At 41.5% G+C, this 22,498-nt stretch overlaps 1 protein-coding gene across 1 annotated transcript in view; it reads left to right on the plus strand.

Annotated features, from left to right (window-relative positions):
* The window catches only part of LRP2 (LDL receptor related protein 2), a 180,888-nt gene that overhangs the window by 104,653 nt on the left and 53,737 nt on the right, over window positions 1–22,498 (plus strand). Inside the window, exons 40-50 of the mRNA XM_019480291.2 lie at window positions 695–853; window positions 5,685–5,974; window positions 6,747–6,950; window positions 7,346–7,588; window positions 10,383–10,508; window positions 12,866–12,985; window positions 14,916–15,047; window positions 15,822–16,023; window positions 16,481–16,776; window positions 17,368–17,884; window positions 21,180–21,332. Coding sequence (XP_019335836.1) covers window positions 695–853; window positions 5,685–5,974; window positions 6,747–6,950; window positions 7,346–7,588; window positions 10,383–10,508; window positions 12,866–12,985; window positions 14,916–15,047; window positions 15,822–16,023; window positions 16,481–16,776; window positions 17,368–17,884; window positions 21,180–21,332 — 2,442 coding nt within the window. The remainder of the gene's footprint in view (window positions 1–694; window positions 854–5,684; window positions 5,975–6,746; window positions 6,951–7,345; window positions 7,589–10,382; window positions 10,509–12,865; window positions 12,986–14,915; window positions 15,048–15,821; window positions 16,024–16,480; window positions 16,777–17,367; window positions 17,885–21,179; window positions 21,333–22,498) is intronic.

Raw genomic sequence — 22,498 nt, forward strand, 5'->3', positions numbered from 1 at the left:
TGTTTGAAAACTTGTGTTTGAGATTTGGCAGAGGGATCATCCTGGTATTAGAAATGTGTTTTTGGCTGTTCCCCTGGAACAATTTCCAAATTTGAGAGGAATATAACTGTATCAGTATAAGAGAAATATCTCTGTATCAGCAGGCAGGAGAGCTTGCAAATCAACATCTAGCATCAGTTTAGATAAAAACAGTAAGGGAGAGCATCAGTCTGCCATTCATTTCATTTAGGTGGACAGATAAATGGTGATTACTGAAAACAAGGGTTCTGTGAGAATAGCATATCCCTAGGATTTGGTTGTTACTGCAAAGATATCTTTCTCTCTAGGTTTTTATGCATTTATATTCACAGCATCCCTGAAAGGTAGGGGATAACATTACAGTCACAGTTCTACAAATGGAAAAACATGGGAAAGATGGTGATTGACTTTCTTGATGTGACAAGGAGCTGGGAATTGTATTCATATTTTCAGTGTCCCGGTACACAGAGGCTCCTCATCGATGAAGGGGTCCTTGTTAGTAGATCCTCTTGCAGAGTCAGGGTCTTGATTGATGGAAATGATTTTTTCCTCAGAATATACCCAGTTCACTCCTCAGTTCAGTGAGAAAGGCCAGGTCACAGGTATCTTGGGACATAATTGAGTCCTGTGGATCTTGTTTGCCAAAGAGATAACTTTGCCATTGTCTGATTGATAGATACATGTACTGGACAGACTGGAGCACCAATGCAAAGATAGAAAGAGCTACACTTGGTGGAAACTTTCGAATACCTATTGTAAGCACCAATTTGGTGTGGCCAAATGGACTTACCTTGGACTATGAAGAACAGCAGCTTTACTGGGCTGATGCAAGTCTGTATGTATTTGTGGCTTGGTTATGTTGATGTACAGTAGGATTTTTTTTTAAATAATGTATTTATTTTAGTACTTGTTTTCCTCCATTTTTCAAAGGAATTGTATACAGTCGTATGGAGCATTAAGAATCAATTAATGGCTTTGAAATTAGATTGTAATAATCAGTAGGTATGTAATACTGTAATTGGATAGCCATATTGTTATTTCAGACTCACATAAGATGAACAGAAATGTAGGCCCTGTTCTACTTCAGTCAATGCTTTATTGACTTTAGTGGCAGTGGCTTAAATCCACTGATTTAAGTAACAAATCTTTGAGGTGACTGGTGATTCCACATACAGTTAAATTTATTTATTTTCAGGTGCACGTATTAACTGCAGACTTAAAGTCTTTCCTGAAATTCACATTGAGCTAAATATAGTCTGTTGCATCGTGGCATTTTTACCTATCATTGGTTTATTTGTTCTATACTTAATCCTGGACTTGTTTTTTTAGCATCTTCTCTAATATGTATATTTCTGCTGCACGTCTTTTCTCCTCACTGAGGAATCAGAGACACTTCAGACCTGTGGAATTTGGAGATGGCCCAGTGTCCTCCCTAGAGGCTTCTGGACTGAGCCCTGCCCTTAACACAGGCTACCAGAATTTCTGCTCCTAGCAATGGATCATGTTGACAGTATTTGTCCCCCCAACTGCTTTGTTTTATACATTTAATTCTTATTAATTTTCATGCAGTAGCTCCTTCTTGTGCCCCCCTCCCTAGTCCAAGAAATCAGCACTAGGGTCCTAACTTTCTGGGTTTTGTGACACCGCACCTATTCAGCAGGCTCCCTCTGTTTCCAACAGTCACAGAGAGACCCTGCAAGGATCAAACTGAGTCCAAGAGATGCTATTTGCAGATTTTAAGAAGCTTCTGAGGATGATCTGTGCTCACCTGTGACAAGCCAGTGGGGCTTTTAGATAGGAGGGCTAGGACCTTGAGTTTTACACATAGCCAGAACTTTACTCTGGGAAGCTTGATCAAGAACATTAGGATTCCCATGCAGACTAAAGCCCCTCGCAGTCTTCTCCAGGGTAAGTCTTGCAAACTCTAGAGATGCCCTCTGCCTGTAAGGCAAAGGACAATATTCAGATATCAGGGTCACCTTGTACTGTATACATTATTAAAAATACAGGAGTGCTGTTGTCTTAAGCAACTCTCTCAATATGAACAAAATCATAGAAAAGACCATATATGCTTTCACCAGTATCATACTGGGGTCAAGTCAAGTATCCTATATCTCATAATGGTCAGTACCAGGTGTTTTAGGAGAAGGTAGAATACACTGTGGACAGTTATATAATAAATTAGACAGAGGAGAAGTTTTCTCTTACCTTCAGTTAATTAAAGCCTGAATATTTATATCCAAAAAATAAAGAATAATCTAAGGTCAGGCTTCTCTGCAATAAAGTCTTCTGCTGACTTCAGACTTGAGTGACAGCCAGGGAATCTCCACTGAACCCACAGAAAAGATCAGACTTCTGGGAGCAGTGACTTCTCTTTCATCCTGATGTAAATGGACTGCAGTAAACAACCTGGGCATAGGAAGAAAAATGTACTTTAGCAGGGCATTTCTATACATTCTATACACCTCATTGTTACATATTGGTGTTCAGAATTCAAACAAGGAATTAATTCCTCAATCAGGTCAAATTTAATTTGGGTAATATGGAGAAATAGAAAGATCTTGGACATATGTGACCTCTTTGTTAATTTAGATCCTTTTTCATCTTTTAATTTAAAGCAAACAATAATCACAATTTTCCTGGGATCTCAGTTGCATTAGAGATTTTCTGAGATAGTCCTGGGATAATTTTTTCTAGTCTAGCAACCAAGTATCATGAAAAACATGTATGCCAGTCATAGCAACTTTATGTGAGTATACAGGACTTGCTAAATCAGGTATCCTCACATGTCAAGATTCATCACTCTGGCCAAACTAAACAAACCTGGGGCCAGTTTTTCTCATTACCACTACTAATTATTAAAACTATTTCATTCTATTTAAGGAAAAAAAGCTGGCCCCAGACTTTTCTTATTTGGCTAGTATGATGAAGTTAAGGATATGTTATAGGAAATTGTGGAGTTAAGGGAGTGGACAAGAGCAGCACAACAATCTTCTCTTATGGATGTAAGGTTACAGCAACCACCACATAATGAAATTGTCAAGATTTTGGAACATAGACCATGCCTGTGAGTTCTCCCATTCACCAACTGCACATCCAAACATTTCAACGTGTGGTTGTAATTGCCACTCTGTTATGCCTGGGTAGGGGAGGGGAGGAGTGCACAGTTATAATATAGTCCCCTTTATGTTTACCTAGTGTTAGGCATTCTAGGGCTTGCTGTCACTTTAGTTATGGTGGCAGAACTAAGGCAGAAGAGATTCTTGGTCTTATGTTCTCATGGTTGCTGTAGGCAAGATGTTAAAACCCTGCACTGGTTAGCTTGCTAGATACTTGGGAAACTGTTTGTAGAGCTCCCTTCACAAGATCCCTAGTGGCATTTGGAATAAGAGGGTGGTATCTGAGGGATATTTGCAAAAGTAAGTTTTCATTCCTGTGTGTAAGCACCATCTGATAGGAAGGTGCATCTACCTTAGTCCCAACCTTGAATTATTTCAGTTTCAAAGCTTTTGCTTTCTAAGGAAGTTTTTTGTCTGCCTATTACTTTTATATAATAAATAAAATTCTGCTTTGCCCTCCGTCTTTCCCACATGTCTATAAATCACTACCTTGTACTTCCTGTTAGTGATGAAAGGGGAGAAGAGCTGCATGGCAAAATGTAAATTTCCTTATCTGATAATTTTGTTGCTGTTTGGAGCTTCTTTCTTATTTTGGCCCCCTCCTTCCTCCCTGGTAGTTTGGAACCCAATAGATATTTTTCTATAAAGGGGGAATTTAAACATATATTTGCCTTGAGTTTAGTTAACTGAGTTTAAGTGTTTACTGAGTTTAAGTGTTTACTGAGTTTAAGTAAGTTAACTGAGTTTAAGTGTTTACTGCTAACAGTAATAAGTCACCAGAGCGTTTCTAAAACTTCAGAAAAATTCTTCTGGTGACTTGAACTGAAAGGTGAAGCTAGGTCTTGGAGTCTGACAGTAGTACTGAATTCCATAGGTGAGAAGCATTGCCCATTAGTTGTGATAATCAAAGAGAGAAGCTGTTAGCAGAAAGAAAATTATCAGGTAAGTATTTTTCAATCCTCTGCCTTCCTTTTCTATGTGCTGCCTACATCTGTTCTATGACTGTTAAGCCTTTTTTCAAAGTCTGAATGTTAAAGCACATTGGAAATGTCATTGTTTTCAGAGCAATTTCCAGAGTTTTTCTATTCAGCTGATATTTTACACATGCACACAACACTTTGGAGCTTTTATTTCTGCAGGCACAGATGGGCTTTATCCTCCTTTTACCCACACTGAGAGGAAAGTAGCAGAAAGTAGCATGGAGATTGCACAACAGGTCCTTAAAGGAGAGGAGCAGAGCCCACATAGCTTGCTTCCTCCCGTTACTTAGCTAGCAGCAGCCATGCTGTGGAAACACCACACTTCAGTGGGCTGTCTAATCAGGAGGACATCAGGAGAGGGAGTTAGGATCAGCCTTTTTAGGGCATAAGATTCTTCACACTTGGTCTAAAAGCTCTCCCACACATTTGGCTATGTTGCTTCCCTTTTGCTTATGACTGTCATCTTCTAATTTTCTGCCTATCACCTGCATAAAACCTATTTCCTATTTCTTGTAGAAATTCTGCATTTTGTAGTCTTCTGAAAGACAATCTTTCCATTCTCTGCCCTTTTCTGGTCTTTCTTGTTCCTGTGTAGTTTATCAGACTGCAGCATCTTTGAAACAGAGAGCTTATTTATCTCTCTGATTTGTGTGACAAGCATTTTTTTTCTTTCTAAACATGATTTAAAATAATAATGTATTGGTAATTATAGCGTAAACTGATTCTTCAGCCAGCATTATACCGTATGCCTGCTGTGACTTTAACTGGAAGAAACATATGGATGGGAACAGTTAAATAGAAACCAGTGGCAAAATGGCATAGAAGCCAGTAGTACTGCTAGGAATAAAGGATAGCAACCTATTAACATGGACATTGCTTGTCACAAAATCTGTAGGATTGGGTCATGTGTCGCCTGTGCATCCCTGAGATTTTGCTTCTAGGGTTTTGCTACCTATTCCAGACACTGCTCTTAACAGGGGAATCTGACCTAGAAGCCACTGTGATTATTTTATGGTAACTCTTCTACCACGTACTTATTCATGGGAAAATCACCCAAGTTTTATGTATTTACTGTGTATAAAATATGCTGTTTAGATGGTTTTTCCTGGTAATATGAGTTTAGTTCTACAGTAGTGACAACTAGAAAGAAAGTTTTCATTTCCTGGTGCCTTTGTACTTCTAATTCAAGAATACATGAAATTCGGGGGGGGAAGGGGGGGAAGTTCAGAGAGGATAATTCTTTCATGAAATGTGTGTTCATTTTAGCTCTCAAGAGTAGTTGCTTAAAATTTTTCGTTTAAAAACTGATTGTTTCCAGTATGTAAACATTTCCATACTGGAAAATTATGAAGCATGTTTACTATTAGCATTTTCAAAGCCATTACTCAACCTTATTATTACTGAACCAGTAGTTTGAAAAGCCCAAGATGTCAAATAAAAACTTAATGAAATGTGCTCCTATATTTAATTGATGATAAATGTTTACAAAGAGTAATTAAATACTTGTATAGATAAAAGAGTTAAAGGTTATATTTTTCAGGCATTAGCATTTCCTCATTTGTTTTAGACAGAAGATTGAGCGATGCACCCTTACTGGTACAAATCGTGAAGTAATTGTTAACACTGCTCTTCGTCCATTTGCCATGACCTTGTTTGATCAGCACATTTACTGGACAGAATGGAACACCAGAAGCATTTACCGAGCTAATAAATATGATGGTTCAGACCAGATCACCATGATCACGAATCTGCCACAAAGGCCAATGGATATTCATGTTTGGTCAAAAAGCAAGCAGCACCAGTGCAGCAATCCTTGCAACCAGTTTAATGGTGGTTGCAGTCATATCTGTGCACCAGGTAATTACTTTCAGTGATGATGAATGTAGCAGAACTTACAATGAGCTATCTTTAAAAACTCACGGGAATAACTGAAGTATTCTTCAGAAGTGGGATATGTCTCATCAGAATTAAAACTGTGAACAAAATAAATTTTCTGATCTGGCAGCAGATTGAACTGTGAACCTCCAGAACTCAAAATCATAAACTTCTATATCTTGAACTGAAGAGGACTCCTTAGCTGGGGACCATACCACTTGTACTCTCTGAATGAGTCACAAAGGAGGCTCTATAACATACATGCACCAGTGGATTACAGTGAGAACTCAGAATAGTACTACCTCCTACTAAGTACCCTACAAAGGAGTGGCCATAAGTTGAATGTATGCAAGCTTGAGAGAGGCTCTGTAAAATACCTTTGGGATAAGATTTTTCAAAAGCCCCAAAGCCTGATTTATAAAGATATTTAAATGTCTTAAGATATTGGTGGCCTCTGGGAGTTAGATACCTGGGCACTTTTGAAAATTTCATTTATGTCACTGGGAGTTGGGAGTCAAATCCACTCCCACTGACTTCAATAAAAGAAGAGTTTCTTCATTACCAAATGACTTTGAAAATCCCAATGTTAAGGGCCTAGCTTTTCGGCTGATATGACCATATCATTTGATGGCATAGAATACTGTCTCACTTGGACTCAAAAAGTAAGAGCAACTCTAAACACTTTTATAGAAAGTGTATCGTAATGTCTTGACACTTCAATTTCCCTTTTCTTTTAAATCTCAAATACATATAGGGCCTGCTGGTGCAGAGTGTCAATGTCCTTCTGAAGGTCATTGGTATTTAGCTAATAACAACAAGCACTGTATTGTGGACAATGGGACCAGGTGTGATGCAGGACTCTTCACATGTCTTAATGGGCTATGCATCTCAGAGCGATGGAAGTGTGACAATGACAATGATTGTGGTGATGGCAGCGATGAACTGGAAAGTGTGTGTGGTAAGTACTTTAATAACTGTGTTAAAAAGTGACACAGAGCTCTGTTCTGCTTCTTCTGTGGTCGATCACACTAAATTATTGACTTGATGATTCTGAGATTGAGTTGAGTAGCAGTTGTTTGAAGCTGCTTCCAGATTTTGTCATCAGGTCTTTTTATGAGGACAAATTTGCTTCTGAAACAAGAAGGGATATTTAGGATTGCCTTTAAATCATGTTTACCTGATTTTACCTTTCTCCTTTCTCTAATTCCAATGTGTACTTTACTTTTCATGCAGTCCGTTTTGCAGCAGTGTTTGTCTTGGCAGGTAAAAGAAGCATTATTTCCATTGCTACCTTAGTCAAGGAATTAAAATGACATTCCCTCCATGAATTTTCTTCATTTTTATCCCCTGTAGCTTTTCATACCTGTCAGCCAACAGCTTTTACCTGTGGCAATGGGCGTTGTGTTCCATACCACTATCGCTGTGATCACTACAATGACTGTGGAGACAACAGTGATGAGCTGGGTTGCTTGTTCCGAGCTTGCAACTCCCACACAGAATTTACATGCAATAATGGGCGGTGTATATCTCGAGAATATGTCTGTAATGGTATAAACAACTGTTATGATAATGGTACATCAGATGAGAGAAATTGCCGTAAGTTCATTGTAACTATTTTATTTGTAAAGGAATATGACAGTATTAGTAAATGAAAATAAATATCTCTATCTATTTCTGCATGCATTTTAACATGTATGCTGCTTTATATGACATTGAAGCAAAACATATTGATTAAAGATATTTGTGAGAAATCTGAGAACATTAATAATAATAACTATTATTATTATTAGGCCTGTCCAAATTGGGAAGTATTTGATTCAGATTTGGCCAATTTAGAGGCCAGCGATTTGATTTGAAGATTCAAATCACTGTCCTCAATCGATTTGGACAAATCAGTTTTGGAAGATTTGGTGTGGATTTGGACAGATTCAGTGATTTGGATTGGCTGGGAGAGGTAGGCACAGCTGGGCAGCTCCTCCGGCTGTACCTGCCTCTCCCTAGTTGGGGGGAGCCATGGGAGAAGCCCCCATGGCTGCCCTGCCTGGCCCCACCCCCCACCCAGCCCCAGCCTAGTCCTGGCACTTAAAAAAAAGAAAAAAGAAAAAAGCCCTATACTCACTAGCTGCAGTAGCAGTGTTTGGGGCCTCTGGGTGCTCGTGGCAGAGCCCCCCCACACACAACGCAGGGCAGTGAGGGCAGTGGGGATCACTTCCCTGCTTGGTACCCATGCGGCAGCTGCCCCATGGCATGGGTGCAGCGCGGCTCGGCAGGGTGCTGTGTGCTGCCTGGGACTTGGGGCCACTGGGGCTGAGTGCTGCCAGGCTCTGGCTGACTGCTGGAGCCACCCCAGTTCCCAGACAGTATGTGGTGCCCTGCCAAGTTGCACTGCACTCACGTGATGTAACAGCTGTCCCATGAGTGCCAGGTCAGGGGGGCGGCGATCTCCTCTGCCCCACACTGTGCTACACTGCATGGAGGGGCTCTGCCACAAGCCCTCAGAAGCCCCAATTCCCACTGCCAGAGCTGGTGAATGTGGGGCTTTTTTTTTTCTTTTAAAGAGCCAGGAGGGTGGGCCATGTGGGGGATGGGGCTGGGCGGGGCAGCCATGGGGGCTTCTCCTGTGGCTCCTCTGGCTGTGCCTACCTCTGCTTCAGCGGGGGGATCTGCAGGGGCTCTGCCCTTCTGCCACTTACCCAGCTGGTGGGGGGGATGGGGCACAGCAGAGGCTCTGCCCTGCTGCCACTTGCCCCCTTCTGCCTAGAGCGAGCGGCGCCTGCATCCCCCACCCCAGCTGGGTAACCGGCAGCAGCGCAGCGCCCCTGCTTCCAGCGCTGCTACGCCCACATCGCACATCCCTCTTCCCCCCTCCCCAAGTAATGTTTCTCCCCAACCCAGGTGGGCAGCTTGTCCGGGCCCCAGTCTCACGCTCCCCGTGCCCCTTCCCTAGGTGGAGGCTGCTGTCAGCTGCCTGTAGTCTATGGCCGAATCTCTGAATTGGCTGGATCTTTTCTGAAGCTTTTCCAAATCGATTCAAAACATTGGAATTGATTTGGAACTTTTACTTGGTCTCCTGATTCAATTCGGATTTGGAGAGTTGATCCCCAAATAGGGCTGAATCTCCTGTGAATTAAATCAGCTACTAAAGCTTTGCACAGCCTTTAATTATTATTACTATTGACTACTACTTGGAGCATACTGTATGTCTCTGATCCTGCAAAGATTTATTCATGTGCTAACCTTAATGGGCTGTGAGGAGTCCTGTTGACTTCAGCAGAACTAGTCATGGTAAATTGAACACATCTTGTCAAGATTGGGAATCAGATTTGTGGAGCAAATTTATTCTGTAGGGTTCTACCGTGAAGTTATGCTAATTGCAATAGGCAGCAAATATTTTCCATGTTACTTTATGAGTTACTATGTCTTTTAATATCTATTTTTTATGTAGCTCAGACTATGAATTGGTTTTCTTTTCTTTATTGGTTCAGTATTTATTTCAAAATAATAGATTGTTTTGTTATTATTCTGTTTAGCAAAACACAAAGGGAAGTAAAATTAATATTGATAATTCATGTAGTTAATTTGTTAATCAGTATTTTTTTGCCAGTATTATGTCAGGCTCCCAAGGGAAAATTCATAACTAGAGCTGAACAAGTAATTCATAATAAAAATTATTCAGTGAATATTACTTTTTTTTTTATTTGTGGCATATGTATGAATACATTTTATGGCTTGTGTTTAGTATTCAAAATACTCGGAATTCTGATTACGTTAGTCATGAACATTCAGAATTTTGTATGTATTGCTTATTCATGGCTGCATAGATTAATTTGCAAGGTATTATTTTTGCCTTGTATTGGTTGAATACACAACATATGAAAACAGTATGCTGTTTTTCAAGAAAAAGTAGACTGCACTGTTTTGAAAATATTTTGTCAGCATTTTTGCCATTAAAATTCAGTCATGTAAATTTTCACATAGAGCAGTATGAAAGAAATGGTCCAATGGAATTTATTTCAACATGTGAAGTAAAATGACTGGAAAATGTTTTGTTCTTAGTCTTTAACTTCCCAACCAAGGAGAAAATCACACAGTAAAATTGTAAAAATCTATTTTGTTTTAATTTACTGTGGATTTCAATGACAATAAAATGTTTGCAGGTCTTTTAGCTACTCTTGAGTACTATTGGAACCATTATATTTTGGGGGGGGGGGTAAAACTAAACAATCATTCAGAGGATATAACTTAAGTGAATCTTGAAAGATACTTCTAAACAGTCTGAATACTTAAAGAGAATGCTACTTTTAATATTGTGTTTCTTTCAGTATATTTTAGTTTAGTAGGATAAAAATGTTCTAAGATATATTTTCCTCCTATATTTCTTCCCTTAAAGCTGAGCGCACTTGTCAATCTGGTTTTACAAAATGTCAAAGCACAAACATTTGCATTCCTCGAACATATTTGTGTGATGGAGATGATGACTGTGGAGATATGAGTGATGAAAGCCCTACTCATTGTGGTAAGTAAATAGTGCCTTAATTAATTTCATACAGTAATTTATTTCTCTAGCTCTTGCCTTTGGTACAGGCTCAAATGTTCTGTACAAAGAATAAATGTTTATGTGGTTACCATATTTACCCAAATCCAAGATGACTTCAAATTTAAGATGACCCCCCAATAATTAGATTCTGTGCATGGAAAATTATAAATGTGTTACAATTGTCCAAGTATAGAATCTAATTATTGGAGGGTCATCTTAAATTTGTCTCCAACTGCAGGGGGAGGGCAGGCAGCCTAACCCTAGCACCTTGCTCCTCCACTACTTGCCCCTTCTGGCTGCACTCCAGCTTTCTTCCCCCAGTCTGATCCCTGACCCTTGCTGCCACCTACCCCAGCTCCCTCACTGGTGCTTGATTCCCATCCCCTGCTACCTCCCAATTTCCTTTCTGATCCCTAATGTACACTGGTGTTCCATTCCCTGCCCGAATCCCGACATGTGCTCCTGCCTGATCATATGCTTGCCAATAATGTGGCCTCTGTTTTCCTTCTTATGACAACAGCCATCATGTAACATATTAAGAATCTTTTATTCGTTCTGGTTATTTTGCAGGGTAGCTTCTATGTCAAAAGATTTTTTCAAGGTGACCTGAACTGAACACACTCTTCTTAATGCTAGAATGACATCCTTTTTTTTGTGCACAATTTTTTCTAGAGTGTGCTTTTTTATTTTTTCCAAGTGATTATAAGTATATTCTAGAATCCACTTAATCTTTTATAATTGCTTTCAAATATTGTGCAAAATCATCTAGTTTTCTATCAACAGTAACTACTCAGTGGGTGTGCCTACATGTGCACTGCAATATACATAAGCCTATTTTAATGTGCATTAAAGCATCACTAAAACAATATTCTTTAGTTAATGTGCATTAAGATAGGCTAATGTACATTTTCCTAGTATTTCAAAATGGAGGGCTCCTTTATACATGCAGGGAGGCTGCTCCAACGTGCTGTAATTACAAAGCATTGGAGCAGACTTGATTAATCACTGTGGTACTTACTGCACTCCAGCTGACTCCAGTGTCATGTGTACCAGTGTCCCCGTGCTGAAAAATGGTGGTGGGGCACTTTAAACTAAAACTTGTTTGACCAGCTTTAGTTAAAGTGCCCCTATCACCATTTTTCAGCACAGGGATGCTGGTACATCTGATGCTTTGTGCGCTTTAATTAGTGCAGCTCTTGGAGCCATGCTAAATAAAGCACCCCCCCCTACTGGAACACTTCTTTTAACTTCCTGAGGACATTTTGTCCTGTGATGTGCTGGAGATGCGCTGCCTGGATTATAACCAATCCATAGAACCTCATGTGTCCCAGGAAAACAATTTGGCTTGCTTGAAAACCAGGAAGAACTATAGCTTTGTGCTGTTTTATGAAGAATGTGCCATGTCTTTTCTGAAACTTAAAGCCAAAAAGTATTGCTCAGTTATGGAGGGCATTCATAATTGGAAGCTACGAGAGAAAGTAAAAAGAGTAGTGTCTTAAGGAAGAAAATGGAACAGAGAGAGGGCAAAAGGGAAAAGGAAACAAGCTCAAGGTATTAGTGAGTGAAACATGTAATTCCTATGAATTCCTTTAGTATAGGCATACAAAATGGCAATGCCAAAGAGTAAATGTACAGGTTTTAGACAAAAATTCCATTCTTCCATGTTTGGAAGTGAGATCAGTCACCTGAAATCACCACAAAGGATAGCAAAATTGTCAGCATAAAGGGTGCATTGTAGGTTAGGATTCAGGGGCTCTGTCAGATGCACTTTACATAGCACCTTGTTTACACTGTTATTGGAGCTACGCGGGCTTCTCTTCCATGGACAATACATCCTGTTGTAGAATCTCAAGAAAAAGTAGTGGAGGAACAAGGAAATGGAGATCTGCTGTAAAGTTTTATTTCTTTGCTGCAAACTGTTGTCATTTTGAAGCAAGCAGTTATGCTGAGTGGTGTAGGCAGTGGAAAAAGGTATCTTGAACTATAAATTAGTTTCTTGTGTACAACTCAAATATAAAGTGCTTTGTCTTGCAGTTGCTCTATGGAATCTTGTATCTACAGCAAATCCTGCCCTCATAGAAGTGGATACAACAATAGAAGTTGCATGAACTTTTCTGAGGAGAGAATTTGGTCCATTGTTTACATAGAAAGAGCACTAGATTGTACAAAAAGCTCTTTGCAGATAGAATATGAAAGGATATCTTTCCTAGCATAATTTTTTCTCTTTCTTTTTTGGGGTCTGTAATATTTTTGCGTATCATGGACTCAAAAGCAACTTAAAACAAGTTGGAAGGGTAACAGAAAGAAAGAAGTCATACATAGGTTTTTTCTTCCAGTCTCACTGACTTGCACAAATAGTGAGTTTCGTTGTACATCTGGACGTTGTATTCCTGCTCATTGGTACTGTGATCAAGGAGTAGACTGTGCTGATGGCTCTGATGAACCTACTTCTTGTGGTAAGTGTGTACCCAGGAGAACTATTCTGGGAGGAAGTATGGTCGTGAAATTCATTGTGGGAAATAATTACTCTTCTAAATGATAGTTTGGATCTAGACCAGGCTGATAGTAACTGGAAAATAATTATCTTTCAAGGGTATTGAGTAGCTTGCGTAATACAGTTCTGTAGTTTCACTTCATTTCTTAGGATCTGCATCACAAAAGCTCTGTCTGGAATATGAATCCTTTCAAACCTCCCCTCTCTTCTGTAAAACAACGTTTTTGATGAATTGGCTGGGGGGTGGTCTGCAGTTTGGATCTGAGAAATGAGACAGGAAAAGCAGAAGAGAAAAAAGCAAAGTATTCTCTGCAGAGAAAGAGGGAACAGAATGAAGTCACTGGGAAAGTGTTTAGAGTACTCTGAGAGCAACTGCCATCACTCTAAAAACTAGTATTGTACGAGGATTGTACCAGAGATTGAAATTAGACTGATATATAACTCCCTGTGTTTCTTGAAGTACAGTATGTATTTGTGGGCAAGAGTTGTTAGCACATTTTCTTGCCTACAACGTGCTTTCAAATAAAACTTGCACCTTGTTTTTTTGGAAGGCAGAATGTAGAAAAAGAGATTTTTCCAGTCGTGGCCTACTGTGTGACAAAGAGTAAGTCCTCTTGGGAGCACAGAGTGTCCAGGAAGCGTGGCATCCCAGGAGAGTCTGGGTGAAACAGCAGAGAACAAGGACTTTCTGCCACACCAGGAAGTCCCAGCTGCTTGTTGCCTTGCCTGGACTGTCTCTTAGGATGCCACAGTTCCTAAACACTTTGTCTTCCTAGGAGGTCTTACTCTATCATACAGAGTTAGGCCCAAGACCCTTGCAAGGGCAGTAGCAAGACTGTTAGTTCTTTACTATAAGTAGTTCTTCATATATGTTCCTGTAAATAAAGTGATGTTTCCACATTGCAAACCTCACCAAGATACTATCAGTAGCTCGCTTGCTCCTTCAGGCAGAAGCTACAGTGCTTAGCCAGTTGATACAATTGTGAGATGGTTAACATCAGTTGCTAATCAGGTGTCTCCAGGTGTGCTTCTTTTCTAGTGAAGAAATCAGCTTCCCATTTTTGAGGAAAATAGGTGTGTTGTATATGAGAAAATACAGTATTAAAATTAAAGCTACATTTTTAGATTCAAATTTAGAAGTGACTTTGACTGTTGCCTGCTCTGCTAGTGCATTAAGAGGGTTTAGGGTTGTATTTAAACTGATAATGCTTTCCCTTTATTAAGACTTAACTAAAAATGTTTCTGGTCTTCTTCCAAGCCTCACTCTCATTACAAATAAGTTTACTAATATTTATACTTACTGGAAGCATCAATACAAGACTCTGACTGCACAGTAGCCCGATACTACCGCGCAGTAGCATCACGTGGCAAAAACTGTGATGTGACGCTACTGTACAGTAGCATCACAAAAAAGATGTTTGCCAGCACTACTGCACAGTAACTTAGGTTACTGTGTATTTATTTAGTACTTGTTTATACAACCAGTGCGCAGCAGCGTCTCGTGTAGATGCAGCCACTGTTGCTTAAGAAATGACTACTGCATTGTCATTAGATTTGATGTCCTCTTCAAATTTACTTAGTTTATTCCATTCAGATTTCCTTAGGAATCTATTTTTGAAGTGATCTATTTTTGAAGTGTAACAAGATTAACAACCTAACACACAAAGCAGAGTTGTATTTGTAGGGATTATTATTGCAAAGAGAGAAATGGGATGATAAGAAGGGTTGCTCTTTTTATCCCAGCAGACAGAGCCTAAGTCAAATTCTATTACTTTGAGCATTCATTTGATCTTTCCCAAGTGTAAGCCTGACCCAAAGAATAACTTCCCTCAAACAGTTATTACAGCAGTGCAGCCCAGTCTAACAAGCAGAGTAATTCTGTTCATTTTAAGTGCCCCGTGTGCGGACTTGTTCAAGTGACCAGTTCAGGTGTGATGATGGTAGATGTATCCCAGCAACGTGGATCTGTGATGGTGATAATGACTGTGGGGATATGAGCGATGAGGATCAAAGACATAACTGTGGTAGGTGTCTAATGCAAATAAAATATGGTGCTTGGGACAGCTTTTGGGTTTTTAGACCTGGATAAGTTTCCTGCAGGGTCTCTATGCCAAACAATTCTCTATGATTCTGTGACTTACTCTACATTACTAGGAATTCAGATTCTATTTTGTTTCAAAAATCCCTTTCCATTTTGTGCCGTTCCATCTTCATGAAACATAATTTATATAGTAATTTGAAGGGAGGTAATGCAGACATCAGTAGCAAGCATGCATATATTCACTGGTTGCCACAGCATGTTTTTGTTTATGAATTAGCATTACATATTTGTATTAGCCAGGGTCTGATGAAAATCCTTCTTAGCTGGAGAGAAGAGAGGGTTGGGTTGTGGATCACTGTTGTCTGGATGCACAATAGAGAAAGGGCAGGGGGCCTGGCCTCTATCCTTATATTCTTTACCACCAGCTGGGCATAATTGTAGATGCTGCACTAACTGTAGTGCAGAATTTGTTGTCTTCATTTGATCATCCCAGGGTACTGGTGAGGTGGAGGGTGTGAGCCTTGATTCCTTATGCACCTTCCAGGAATCTTGAGGTGTGGAGGCTTTTCAGCACCCTTTGTGTAGAACAACAGTCAATGGGGTGACACCAAAAATAAATTTGTCATTTTAAGCTTAACAAATGTGCATTTACATATATTTCTGTGAGAAATGTCTGCTCCAGGTGCACTGGAGAAGCACATTTTATACACACAGAGAGAAGTAGTTTAATTCAGTTAGTGACTATGCTTTATTTTAGCAAACCGAAACTGCACAGCTGCTGAGTTTACCTGCGTGAACAGCAGGCCCCCAATGAGGAGGTGTATCCCTCGGGCATGGGTTTGTGATGGAGATGCTGACTGCAGCGATGCATATGATGAACATCAAAACTGCACGCGAAGATCCTGCTCTGCAAATGAATTCACATGTAACAATGGATTGTGCATACGAAATTCATACAGGTTTGCATGTGCTTCAGCAATAGTCTTAAAAGCAGTTTTAAATTATGGGATTAATTCATTTTATTTCAGTTTTCACATTGTTCAGTTATTAATTAGGTCTGGAGTTCATAGTGAAATAACTGTAAAGTATTCATGTGTAACTTTTAACTTTAAAAACATGCAGGATGCTTGAGTAATATATTGACCATGCTCCCCAATAGTATTAAACAGTTGCTTCTGAGGACAGTAACCGTTCATGGAAGAATTCTGGCTGCTTCCTCCCTGCATGAGACAATGTGGTTTCATTACAACTGTCCATTATGGATAAGGGGAATAGTTGAGAGGAAGGATTTGCTCATCTTTAGAAACTAAAGGGAACTGCAGAAGCTCAGCTCTTCTGAAAATGAGCTCTTGTGCATCTGTCCATTAGACAGTCACCATTGTCTTGTATTTTAACAAAGCCTGCATTCATCTCTAGGTGTGACAGGAGAAATGACTGTGGTGATAGCAGCGATGAGAGGGGATGCATCTATCAGCCTTGCCAACAGCACCAGTTTACATGTCAAAATGGGCGTTGCATTTCAAAGGCATATATCTGTGATGGCGATAATGACTGTGGAGATGAGTCTGATGAGCTGGAACACCTTTGTAATACACCAGAAGCAACCTGTTCTCCTCATCAGTTTAAATGTGGCAATGGAAACTGCATTGAAATGGTTAAAGTCTGCAATCGACTAGATGACTGCTTGGATAATAGTGATGAAAAAGGCTGTGGTATGTGTGGATTTATCTAGGGACTAGGGGGTCTGATATTTAATTTAATTTAAAATGTTTTTAGATTAAGTTTTTAGACAAATGCTATAGAAGTCTTAAGACAGCATCTTAATTAGCATGATACGTTTTCCATCAAGGCTTCCCTATGGGATTATGAAAAATACATACATATAATATCTCATATTAATACATTATATTATCTTAAACATAGCAGCTTAATTCGTATATTTAACTAATCCATGAAAACTAACAATTTGGGCAATCTGGTAAGTAGAATTTATGGCACATATTATAGTTAAGAAGATTATGCTATTATTTTTACCAGATAAATGCTTTGTAACTTTTTATTTTCCTTCTGACGAATAATACCGAATTCCATGGAAGAGAATTTGGCATTAACTCAACTGGCATTAATTGTCCTAGATTCACAGATTTAGCAGAGCTACGACAATTTATACTAGCTTAAAAAGTTTCCCTTATTTCTAAATAGAAAGATGAGGTTCAGAATATAAATTGATTTTGACTCTTATGAATACATTATTTTCTGAATAACCCAGTTGCTTGAATAATGTTTTTATTTTTGTACCACAGGTATTAATGAATGTAATGACCCTTCAATCAGTGGGTGTGATCACGAATGCACAGATACCCAGACTAGTTTCTACTGTTCTTGTCACCCTGGATACAAACTCATGTCTGATAAACAGACATGTGATGATATTGATGAATGTACTGAAACACCATCAGTATGTAGCCAGATTTGTGAGAACACAGCTGGCTCTTACATTTGTAAGTGTGCCCCAGGATATGTCCGTGAGCCTGATGGAAAGAGTTGCCGACAAAATAGCAATATCTCCCCCTATCTTATTTTTAGCAACCGTTACTATCTGAGAAATCTCACAGCAGATGGCCAGTCTTACTCTCTCATTTTGCAAGGACTAAGAAATGTGGTAGCACTGGACTTTGATAGGGTGGAAAAGAGGTTGTACTGGATTGATGTGGGCAGGAAGATCATTGAAAGAATGTTCCTAAATGGGACAAACAAGGAGACAGTAATAAGTGATGATGTGCCAAATGGAGAAGGGATCGCTGTTGACTGGGTTGGCAGGTAAGAATGTGTTTTTAGCCTTTTTTAAACTATTAAGGAAATTTAATGTGGCAAAATGTGAGTTTGACTACTTATTTAGATCTGGTTTTGAATCTATGTATCACATGTCTACAGATCAGCCCCCAGTATAAAAATATCTTAGTACAGTCGTAGTCACTTGCAGCAACACCTAGTAAGAGCAGCAACCTCTTACCAGAAACATTTTCCCTTGGAACATTTTCCATATTATGTATCTAAATGACACTCCCTATAATAGCAACAGTATGTTACTATTATCAGGTGTTAACTGTAACTTCAGTAATACTGATTACTGATAATATTTAGCTGTTATTGTGTGTTTTACATTGTCAAAGCACCAAACATGCTTCTTGTGAGTATTAGGTAGTGTAGGTTTGTGGGATGCGTAGGTTTTTTTATTCTCATTTTAGAGATGAGGCAACCAGACAAAGACAAGCTGGACCTCTCAACAAACCATGAGATTGGTTCCAGCGTCTTATGATTAGCTTTTAAAAGTGTTGTTGAGCTGTCTCCCTCTTTCTCTGTACCTCCACAGTGTGTGAAGGCTGTTGGCACTTCCAAAGTTATTGGGCAGTTAATTTGCCATCCCTGTTGCAGGAGCTCTTACTGCTTTCTCTGCCCAGTCCTCATCTGTTCTTCCTTCATAAGTGTTAAAGGGAAGCACTTACAGATGCAGGGAAAGGGAAGGGAACACAGGAGTGGTCCCCATTGGTAGGGAGGGAACCAGTTGCTCTAAATTCCTGATAAAAAGGGAGGGGGGTGCTTTTTACTCCCTTCATCTTTCCCCCTCAGAAGGTTCAGGTTCATGTGAGAGGTAGAGCGTGAGAGGGGAGGCAAAAGCCCCCCCCAGCCCACCCCAGACCCTCCCCCAATGTGCCCTGATACTTACCACAGGGGTGACAAAGAGCGGCAGCTGGGAAGAGACACCGGGGCAGGTTCAGCAGTTCCAGAGCTGCCTGAGCCTGTGAATCAGCGAGTGCAGGGGGCATGGCCTTGGAGAAGTGCGGGCTGTTCAAGAGACAGCTGGGGATGTGGCTGAGCCTGTAACAGGAGGAGAAAAGGGGAATGCCGGCGGGGAGATGCAGGCTGCAGGGTCGGGAAGCACAAGCCCTGGGTACTGGGAAGAGAAGCCGAGAGTCTGCTGGAGGGTGCCAGTAGGCAAGTCAGGGAGTATAAACTCCAGGGACAGACAGAGGCCCGGGAGTCCCACCAGGGAGCTGCGGCCCCCCAGGACACCATGAAGAAGCGAGGCTTCAGCCAGGAACGCAGGTGCCATGGTGGGGGACAGCCCTGAGGGACCACAGGCACCCCTGGGCAGCGCCGCAGCGAGGGGGGCATGGAGGAGTCTGGACCCCCATGCAAGGGGAGCGAATGGCACTGGCTGGTGGGACCAGGACAGCACAGCCAAGGGGTCAGCTGGGCCCAGAAGGGAAGGGGCCCGGTCCCAAGGGAGGTTGCCTTGCGAGGCAACTCCGAGGCTGAGTTGTTGACCGAGGCTCAACTGAGGCTCGGCACAGGGTGGCTGCCCATCTCCAACACCTGCTAGGCTAGGGTAGGAGGGATGGGTGAGTCCCCCACATGACCAGAGGCCCTGGGAGGTGGAATCCCAGAAGTCTGTCAGCAGACGCTGATGCTTTTCAGTTAGTTTTTCCTAAGTTGCAGTTAACCCTGGATGGGGTGGATTTAATTACCCAAGAGCTGGTCCAAAGATGAGGGATGGCTGTGGGAAGATTGATGGCCAGGAAGGCCTGACCCTTCAAGGCGGGCAACGTGGATAAGGCGAAATCATCCAAGAGGAAGACCTGCAGTGAGCGGAGTCCACCCAAGCCATGGATGTGGTGAGGGTGGGGTAAAGGGGAGGTTGGAGCCCCATGAAGAAACCCAGGGTTGAGATCCCCTCAGGCCACCTCCCGGGAACTGCCTCCCAAGAAGGGATCAAAGAAACATCAAAGACGTGGCAGGCGAGTACATGCAGCATCTGAACCAACTCAGTGGTGCTGAGCCTGGATCTCACCCTGACGTCGCTGGGGAGCAAGGCATCAACCAAGAAGGGGCCAAAGCTCTATAACACCTACCAGCAACATAGAGTATCTCATATTCTTTGACTCTGGTTCCAGCCCAGCAAAATGGAAATGATTCCTAAAGAAGGCAAGGGGGTGGCAACGTGTGGCATGCTGCTTTGTTAGGACTTCTTGTGGTGGAGTTGTGGCTTGTCTATGTTACAGCATCTTTTGGACTCTGGGCATCCTGAGAGTCTACTAGCTGAAGCAGTATTGAGGAGCTCCCCATCTGCATTCCCTTACAAGTGTTCATTGTAGCTGGATTATTTGCTCTGATTAGACTGTATGTGATTTCTCCACCTTACCATTTTGTAAGTGCTAAAGGAAGAAGTAAAAGTGGGTTCTTCTAGAGTTACCATATTTCCAGGTCCAAAAAAGAGGACACCTGTCATGCGCGCAGTGGGGGAGGGCCCTGCCCATTCTGTTGCCCCTCACTGCCAAGCCACAGCACCCCCCAGCCTTGTTGGATTAAATCAAACATGTGCTGGTGAATTTTGGAACAATGTGTACTTTACTTTGTCAGCCTTGCAATTTTTTTTCAAGCAGTCTGGCATAGTTCTTAAGGAGTGAGTTGACATTTAATTCTTCAGGTTTTATTTCAGAGGAAATCAGTGATGTGACTAGCATAGTTTGCTCAATTTACAGCTGAGCATAATCCTTAGACAAAGTGATAATAATGATAGAAAACTCTAAAAAGAGACTTATTCAGGCAGTTACATTTCACTAGTCCAGGGTTTTCATTGGAGAACCAGCCCAATGTTTGATTACTTTGGTTTGGGAAGGGGTGGGGAGTGAGAGGGAGGGAGAAGAGATAGTGATTCTTAGTGAAGCCTCCCAGCTCTGCACAAGAACCTCTGTATCTCATGTCTCCATTCCTGGCCATAATCCTTTCCCTGTTGCCGTTCCTTGGTGAGATAGGAGGGAAGGAAAAGAAGGTTTTAGTATCTCCTAGTCATGTGCTGTGGACAGTTGCTGAGATTGTGAGAGCAGGGTTATTCCTAAGCAGAGCAGCTGCAATTTTGAGTTTGGCCCCAGTACCTAAGATTGGTCAGTGATGCCAGTATCAGCAAGAGGAGGGGCTAGGAATAGGAGGTGCAGGGCAGAAGTCTAGTGTGCTAGTGTGAGCCCTACACACTTCTTTTAGAGGTAAAACAGCAGCTGTGTGATTAATGTAGAGGTGTAACAGCATATAAAATATTGACTCTAAAATATTTCAGAAAATTGTACTGGGTGGATGCCTACAAAGACTGTCTCTACGTGGCTGAGCTTGATGGTAGGTTCCGGAAAAAACTGTTGGATCGGTGTGCGGACTCCAATAATACCTTCTGCTTTCAGCATCCCAGAGCTATTGTCGTTCATCCAAAATATGGGTATGACATTCTGAAAGTGTTTGTCTTTTGTTTAATAGTCCACCCGTCTCGTGCTTCTTGTGTGAAACTGTGTTAGGTCACCAATATATATCTGTTTCTAAGAGTACTTGCCAGTAAGTTATTTAGATCATATCATCTGTTTTTTCTGTAAGAATATTCCAAAGCAGGAGGACTGATTGGGGAAGACCTGTAGATATTTTTGCTTGTAGTTGTACCAGGACCCAGTAAATAGTTTAAGTATAAACAGCTCCCTGGCCCTGCTGGTGTCCTCACTCCTGACTTACAGCCCTCTGTCCCTGCCAGTGCCCCTAGTGCCCAACCCACAGCCCTCCACCTCCCCAGCCCTGCTGGTGCCCCTCACTCCTAACCTGCTGTCCCCCACCCCGAGCCCACAGTGTGTGCGACTGGGGGTGGGTGTGTGGGGTGGGGGATGGGTGCTGTGGCAGATTTGTGTAATCGCAGAGGGCACAGGGCTGAAGCCTGGTCAGACCAACACAGGCAGGAGCTGCCTCTGTGGCCCATTGGGTGGGTCCCAGCATGGGAGGGTGGAGCAGGGCAGCGAGACTTATTCCTGCCACTGCCACCACCATGAACCCCATGCCAACCGCGGTGCCAGCAATGCGAGGAATAATGGACAGGGGGAGGCCCATGCTGTCTTCGCCTTCTTCCACCAGCAACTGCTTGTGCACTGGGCCACATCTCTACCCTGTGCCATGACAAACACCCTTAATCAGACATAGGGAGACTCTGTGTTATGTGTTCTCCAAGATACAAAAGAAGCTAATTTACAACACGCGTGTCTGTGAAAATGCAAATGAGTAGAATTTAAGAAGACAGTGGGGGGGGGGGGAAGGGAGGGAAATGTGTGGAAGAATGCAAGTGGTTAGCTGGAGGCAGGTTACCTGGGGTATCAGATGTCAATCAGGTTGTAATGTGTCATAAATCTAATGTCTATATTAAGTCCATGATTTTTTGTATCCAGTAGATTTATGAAGTGAAGTTTGCAGGCTTGTCTACGAAAATCTATCAAATACAAAAATATCCAATTACCTGTGGGTGCCCACTGCTCACAAGACAATCACTCCCTCTCTGATCTCTCAATTCTAACCCTCAAAGAGAATTTACGAAACAGCTTTCATAGACAAGCCTACGAACTTCATTTCATA

The sequence above is a fragment of the Alligator mississippiensis genome, chromosome 4 (genome assembly GCF_030867095.1).
Source record: "Alligator mississippiensis isolate rAllMis1 chromosome 4, rAllMis1, whole genome shotgun sequence".
In the NCBI taxonomy this organism is placed as follows: domain Eukaryota; kingdom Metazoa; phylum Chordata; order Crocodylia; family Alligatoridae; genus Alligator; species Alligator mississippiensis.